The 7,457-nt window shown below is 46.5% G+C and overlaps 1 protein-coding gene across 1 annotated transcript in view; it reads left to right on the top strand.

Annotated features, from left to right (window-relative positions):
• Positions 1–4,164: 4,164 nt before the first annotated feature.
• SIL1 (SIL1 nucleotide exchange factor) overlaps positions 4,165–7,457 on the top strand; it is a gene marked incomplete at its 3' end in the record, with an annotated part of 74,205 nt that continues 70,912 nt past the window's right edge. The window contains exon 1 of the mRNA XM_009574213.1: positions 4,165–4,273. Within this exon, the coding sequence (XP_009572508.1) occupies positions 4,169–4,273 (105 nt within the window). The remainder of the gene's footprint in view (positions 4,274–7,457) is intronic.

Below are 7,457 nucleotides of genomic sequence, written 5' to 3'. Positions count from 1 at the left end.
TGATTCTATGATTCTATGATCATATTTGCAGGTTGGTCCTGCTCATCTGTTTGAAAGCAGAGGGTTGTGCAGACCTGACTGTAATGAACAGGGAAGGGCAGAGTGTCCTCTGGCCTCCTAGTAATCCTCCATTTGTCCACCAGCTGTTTCCTCTCTTACGCACAGGCTGAATTTCAGATTAAAACCTCCTCTTTCTCCTGTCGGTGTAGCTGCCCAGTCATCGGAGGAGGAGGGACTGCCGGCCTCGGGATGGTCCTAAGGTGTCTGACTGACACTGCTCTGCTCTTCAGTAGCAAGTCAGCAAAAACGAGTTCTCATGACAGACCTGGGGACTCTATTGCTCAGAGGAAGAAAATTTCAGGTCAGGTCAGCTGAATTTCCTTCTCTTTCTCCGTTGCGTTGCACATCACTTAGCACGTCATGCTGGTCTCAGCCATAGATGCCAGCGTCATTAAAATAACATTGTGTTCGAACGGGGATCTTGGCTTGACGCTGATTGCAGTATATGTCGTGAGTGCACCTCTTCCATCAGACATCCCAATTTACACGTCTGTCTTTAAAACAGCTTCCTTAACTGTTATTGCCCATCAAACTTTGGCTTCAGCCTGAGAGGCTGTGAGTGCTTGGAGATCTTCGTGTCACCAGTTCAGCTGAAGGGTGCTTGGGATATGTTCCTTGATGTCTTTCATCGTTTGATTTTTCTCCGGTGCTGCCCTATGCTCAGCGAGGGGAGCTCTGTGAATTATTTGTGCTCGCAGACACACAAAGTGCTGTTGGTGCTGTCATTACCACCAGCCATCTCGACAAAGGGTGGCTGGACAGATACCCTGCCTGAACTAGTAAATTTGCAGACGGTTTTGCAAGACTTGTAATTCCTGTGCTGCTCCCTCAATCCCGAGATGAGAACAAGGATGGGCTTATTGTTATTGCTTCCAGTTGGCCGTAACACCAGAGCCTGGCGAGGGGGCTGGGGAGCTCTCCTGGAGCAGCGGGTCAGAATTCATATGAGGCTTCAGATGGATTTATTGGGGTGGCACAGTACACGCAGTGTGGGCTTTGAGTGGTGCGTTCCCAGCAGCAGAAGGCATTAATGAAATATGTTCCTCTTACTGACTTGCTTTGAACTGTCACCTATGACTACGGCAACCGCATTCACGGGGCTGTGCAGCACTTACTGATGCACAGCTGGTAAAATCAGTAAAAATGTCCCTGCTAATAGAGAACATAATGGCAATGCTATTGTTTCTGCGGCCACCGGGGCAGACGGGGTTTTCTGGAGCCATGGAGCAGAACCTCCCTGTGCTGCGAAGCCGAGAACATCGCCTGCTCTGACGGGAGGACAGCTGCCGGGAGCAGGGGCTTCTTTGAGTGTGACCCTTTGCTCTTTCCTTAGTACTGATTTTCTTTGACTGATTTGCTTTGACAAAAGAGGATTATTGGGGGGGAAAAAAAAAACCCCACCCACCCCACTCTGCACAAGGGGAATTTGTGGTCCTCCTGTAGTGGTTCTGGTGCTGACCGGCTGCAGCTGTACATGGGTGCTGCTGGATCCCAAAATGATGTCCTTAAATCAGAGCAAATGCTCCCCATGCAGGTGGGGTCACAGTTACCACCCTTTCTGCTTTGCAAGCTGCAAGGTTTTTTTCTAAAAATGCATTGTATCCACATAACCTTCAGTTTGGAAATCCTCTCACGCCCTCTGTGTACATCTGTCTGGTAACGAGATGTCAGCCTGCGCAGGCTTCTCTCCAGGAGCTTCAAACCCCCGTGTTTCACATGTTAGCTCCTCCTGCCTACCTGGGACCTAAGCAAACTGCTAATTGTTGTGCAGATGTCATCTTCCAGGCAGGCATGAGGTTGTAGGCTTTAAAGGGGCTGTACTGTCATTTGCTACCAGCCTTCTCGGTACACGTGAGCTCTATTTTTATGGGAGTGCGCGTTTTCTTTCAGCCACCGCTTTGTTGAATTTCTTTTTCTTCTTTTCTCTTTTTATTTCCAGGCTTGCAGGTAAAGTTTTAGGGATACATCTATTTTTCATTATCCCAGTTTTGCCGCTTATTTTATAACTTAAAAAAAAAAAAAAAGAAAAGCAACCCAGAAAACTTTCCTATGTAAAAAGCAGCAGTTTGTTCCGAGGCGAGTTAAGGGCGAGCTGTGTGTCGTGGTCAGTCTGAGATTGAGGTCCTGACTGGCATTGGCCAGAAGGGCATGTAGATCTTCTGGGAGCAGATCAAGTTTGAGCCTGTAAATTCTGCTCTGGGTTTTCCAGCTCAGGAACCTGGGTGTTGGTTGTAGCTTAGTTGTACTTGGCAGGGCCCCGAGTAAGAGATGGAGGCTTTGGCCACAGGTTGTCTTTGCCCGTCTTCTGAAAATGGAGAGCTTTTCTTCTACTCTGGTTGTAATTTAATAAGGGTTTGTGGGTCCTTGAGGTTGTTCTTCGACCTTTTAGAAAAGAGGAGGACATCGACGGAGGATCAAGCACCAGGTCAGAAACACAAGGTGGTACTTCCGCACACGGTGTGAATTAAGCAGTGGAACCTGTTGCTGAGGGATGCTGTGGGTGTCAGAAGTCCAGATCCACTCCAAAAGCAATTAATGGGGAAAAAAAAATCCGGTTGAGCTGGATTTGAGCTCAAAGATACAGGCTGCTGTTCGGGAAGACCCTGGGTCAGGAGTTTTTGGAAGATGCAGAAGTTCATCAGGTGTATTACTATTTGTGCTCCCTGCTCTGCTGCTTTTTCTTAGATGTCCACCACTGACCAGCGTGATGCGGTGTTTTGCCTTTTATTTTCTTTTTTTGGCTAAAGCAAAAACCAAGCAGGAAGAGGAAGAAGTAACATAACAGAGTGGGGAGACAAGATAGCAGTGAAGGGATGGAAGGAGAGGACTCTACTCCCTCCGTGTCCCCAAAGTTTTTTGGGGGGGAGAGGTCCTTTGGTGGCAGGAGTTGGTGTTGGGTGCGCCTGTGAGCATATTTTCTGCTTTGTGAAATAGAAGATGGTTGCTTCAAGGAAAGAAAAAATCTACGATGTGATGTGCCATCCTGATGGACAACAGAGACGGAAAGAAAGATATTTAGGACTGCATGTATGGGAGGAAATTCTTTAAAACCTGGGTAGGAGTAGGAGCAGACTTGATGGAGGGATGAGTAATGAAGGAGTGTTTGAACGGAACTAATCAGTCCCATCTTCTTTCAAAAGACCTCATTTAGTTTAATTTAGCAGCGTGTAAATTTAGAGCCAATCAAAAGAAATACTTCTCCATCCTGTGTGCTGGCAGGCTGCTCCGTTCCCTACCCCAGCGTAAGAAGCAGTGAGCTGAACGCTGTGGGTGGATTTAAAGCCTCGTGTTGTGCGGCAGTGGGGGCACGCGTGAGCATGGTTACACACGTAGTGGTGGGGATACGAGCTCCGATCCAGGGTGACTGGCAGCCACAAGAGCAGGACCCTTCTTTCTTTCCCCCTCTCTTGTTCAATAGGTGGTCTGTGGTCGGTCAGGGTGGCTGTATACCGCGGGGCTGCTTGGTGGTCCACTGCAAGCGTGGGCAGAGCCGGCTCCTGGGCTCACGGTTCGGGTGAGCCGGCGCTCTGAGCAGCGGGGAAAGCCTTGTGCTGTAGAAACCACCGAGTAAACCTCGTTGACCTCTGCAAAATGTTGTTTTCCTCAAGAAAAACTTACATATGGATTTAGATATTACATACGGATTTAGATAAACCCCTGATCCTTTGACGGCTGGTAGTTTTGTTTTATTTGAATTAACTTCTGTGTTTAAAGTGAGGCATAGGCATAAAAAGCCTTCACAGGATTGCACTGGTTTTTATTTTTCCCTGTAGTTGTCATCCGTGGCACTAACACAGTGATTTTTAAACAAGACTTGCAGGTCTCTTCATATTTTCCAGGAGAGATATAAGCCCCTGCGGGGTCAATATAAGCTACTTTGTCGTTACCTGTCATAAACTCCATTAGCAGAAAAATCGGCACCCCTTGCTGTCGGCTGCCCCCAATGAGACCCATGTGCTAACACCTCGAGGTGTTCTGTTTCCTGCGGTGTCACACCCCTGAACCCATGCTGCGTTGCAAAACGTCGTGTAAAGAATGCTGAAACCTGTGAAAATGTGGACTAAAATATTGTTGGTTTTGTTTTCCTTTGCATTTCAGGCTGGTGGCAATGTCTCACTGGGCTGGTCTCCTCTCCACCGCTGCCAAAGTCAGCCTGCTGGTCTTGGTGGTTTCTGCGGTGTTTTCCCGGTCAAGCCTAAGCGACAGAGTTCCCGTAAGTGTTGGCTGCTCTGGCTGAGAGCCGTGCTCGCAAGGCTGTCCAGCCACTGGTGTCTCTGGTGGGGCGACAGCCTTACCTGATCCCTCTGTAGGGCCGAGTAGGGTGTTGCAACGGTTGGTGAATCACCTCTCTGACAACAACATTTCAAAAGGGCTTCTTTCTTAAGACTGCTTGTCTCACCCGAGGAAATCCAGGATATGCTCAATCCAGAGGGTTTGCAACAGGAACAGTGCCACTCGGGCAGCTCACTTGTTTGCTAGGTGTCACTTTTTCTATTTGGAGTTGTCACACGTTCCTCCCATGGCAAGAGGCAAAGCTAATTACGCGGTCTAGTGGCAAGAAGAGGGGAAGAGGTGGCCTCGATTAGGTTCCTAGCTGTGCCTCTGTTGAGTCACCGCAAGTGAGTCAGACTTAGACGAGCGTCCTCATGGGTCCTTGTGTCCCACGTGCACGGATTTTGCTACTTGCAGTGTTATTTTGAAGCTGCAGTTGAGGTGAGTGGATGCTGTCTGCCCCTTTGCACTGGTACAGGTGTGCAAAACTCCCCTGGTTTGGATTCTGCTGCTGAGCCCCAGCTGCCAGGCCCCGCTAGATAAGGAAGCTTTCCAGATCTGCTAGAGGAAGCTCGAGCAGTAGAGAGTGGTGGTTTTTTAGTTTGTTTCATGCTGTGGTTTAAAACAGGGGGTCTCCCAGCAACACTGGCGTAGGGGATCGCTGGACCCCGTGTCCCTGGACGTTCGCTCCTGCCTTTGCATTGCAGCTTGCTGGTCTGCTGGTTGTGCGATGCGGCTGTTTGGGGGCTGTGCTATTACCTAGAGCAAATACAGGGGACAGATTACAGTATAAGCACTGCAGGCCAGTGCCTTGGGCCCACCTGGAGTCATGTAAAGATGAGATAATTTGTCTTTGTTTCAGGGAGGGAGAGGAGGAGGAGGCTGGAGAATAGAGCACAGTCATCCCAGCTGGAGAACAAGCACTGGGACAGCCAGCCAGTGATACGTGCCCAAACTGGCAGGCAGCCTGACACCGGGGTTCAGGCAGGATTAATGCAATGGGTGGTTAACTCTCCCATCACCTTTTTCTGCTCTCCCCCTACAACGGCTCCGTGGTGGCCACGTCCCTCCTTTATTGCAAACAGACTGCAGATTGTCTCAAACCCTCCCTGCTGAGGCTTTTCAGCTTATTGCAGTTGATTTCAGACTGATAAAGCAAGGAGGCATTTTGACTTTAAGGAAATTTCCATTGTTCTTTAGAAAACATCTTTCTACTATTTTAATTACGAAAACAAACCGAGAAGGATCCTACCTGATTTCTGTGTAAATGAAGACTCGCTTGTGTGTTGTTGCCCATTTTTGCCAGGAATGCTAATGAAAACGGGGTATTGCAAAGCAATTGCGGGCCAAGCAGTGGCAGTAACTTTAAATGAAAGAAGTCACATCCTTTTACCCTTGCCGAACATTCAGACCACGACACTTCTCTTGAGCAGAGCCGGTAAACATCAGCCATCTCGATTATGTGTTTCAACAGATACAACACTGGGAGGCCTGTTGGTAAATTTACAATGGCCTGTATCGTTAAGTCCCTTTTGGATAATAATATAGCAGCGTAAATAAGCTGAGTAATAATTGCTCTGACTCATTTATTTTAGTCCTGTTGAGTCTTGGCTCAGAAAATGTTAACATTGATTTTTATCAGTAGAACCTGGCTTTTTATGTTCATGATTGTTACTGAGCTTTAACCATTTGTCATAATTTTAACAATTTCAAGCCTCTGATGTGCTAAGCGAAAACAGGAGTTAAGCTCTGTTTTCCAGTGCATTTCCAAAATTTCAATCCCTTTTGACAGATAAAATAAAAACATTCTATAGGTTTGTCAACCATCTTCATGTGTTACCATTGTACGTGGTTTGCTCAGGCTGACATTTCTCTTGCTCAGAAACACTCTCCTAGGCTGGATAATGGATATTTATATGCAAAGCACCCAGATTCTGCCAGAAAATATGTGCGCATTTTTTCTAAGAAGTGCAAGAAGTGAAGGCAGAACATGACCTAAAATTTCCAGTTAACCTCTTAATTGACTTCTTTTTTTCCCCGTAAAAATGTTCTAAGGATTAATATCAAAACACTTCATGAAGTGAGCTGTAACTCTTGTTCTAATTGCCAACAATTAGGAATAATCTTTCGCTATAGGTTGGTTATTTAAAATTATTCAGTGGAGTCATCCTCAGCGATATCAGAAGCTGATAATACTCCCTGCAACAGAAACTGAGCTGTCTGGACGATTAGCCTGTTCCTGTGAAAACCAGAATAGCAAAGACCTGCTTCCCAAGCAGTTAATAGCCTGGTGTGAGATAGTACGAGGTCGTTACTTACTATGCGCTCTCGATAATTTTACCTGTGCAGTTTTACATGACTCCCTCTGGCTCCCTAGGGAGACTTTCCAGGGAACAGCGAGGTTTCCCTCGCAGCAAGGATTTTTTTTCCTGCTTTTCATCCTTGTTTTTTCCCTTTGCGTAATGTCATACCACTCGTGCCAGCTGATCTACCACACCTCTGCCATTCGCGTGCTGCACTTACAACGTAAGTGGTGATTAAATCGCTGCCTCATTGTTTTAAAAGACTTGGAGGACACCAGGAACGGATAAAGAAAAGGATGCTTGCATTTTTATCGTGTGGGCAATTTGGTGTGTTTTTCCCCGTGTCCTATTTTGGAAATAGTTGAACTATTTTAGCTGAAATCTTCTCCAAGCCTGAAATGAGTGCATTTAACAAAAAACCAAAATCAACGCTTGAGGCGTTCCACTCGTGTGGAAAATTTCAGCTGAAAAAGTTAAGTGTTTGACATATTTTTAGGCAAGGGAAAACAGGGTCTTACAATGTTACACAATCCTAAAAATAGTCAGGGCTCCTGGCTCTGGGTGTAATATAGGTGAGGCTCTGCGAAAGCTTGTTTTAAACCTGCAGCCTGCACTGGAATAGGAAATAAGCTGTGTTGCTTTGTTCAGCACAAATGTCATGCTAGTTATGCATGTTTAACCTTTAATATACTTTAAGTCTAAATTTAACCATGTGGAAAGAATCTTGGATGTCAAAAAAAAAAAAAAATCTGCTGGTGAGGGAAAAAATTTTGTATTCTCAGCCGGCACTAAATTACCCAGATGCAATTGCTAATGAGCTGA

This window comes from Fulmarus glacialis, unplaced genomic scaffold (genome assembly GCF_000690835.1).
Source record: "Fulmarus glacialis isolate BGI_N327 unplaced genomic scaffold, ASM69083v1 scaffold2653, whole genome shotgun sequence".
NCBI lineage: Eukaryota > Metazoa > Chordata > Aves > Procellariiformes > Procellariidae > Fulmarus > Fulmarus glacialis.
Note: the sequence above shows the minus strand (reverse complement) of the source record. Positions and strands in the feature narration are given on the sequence as shown.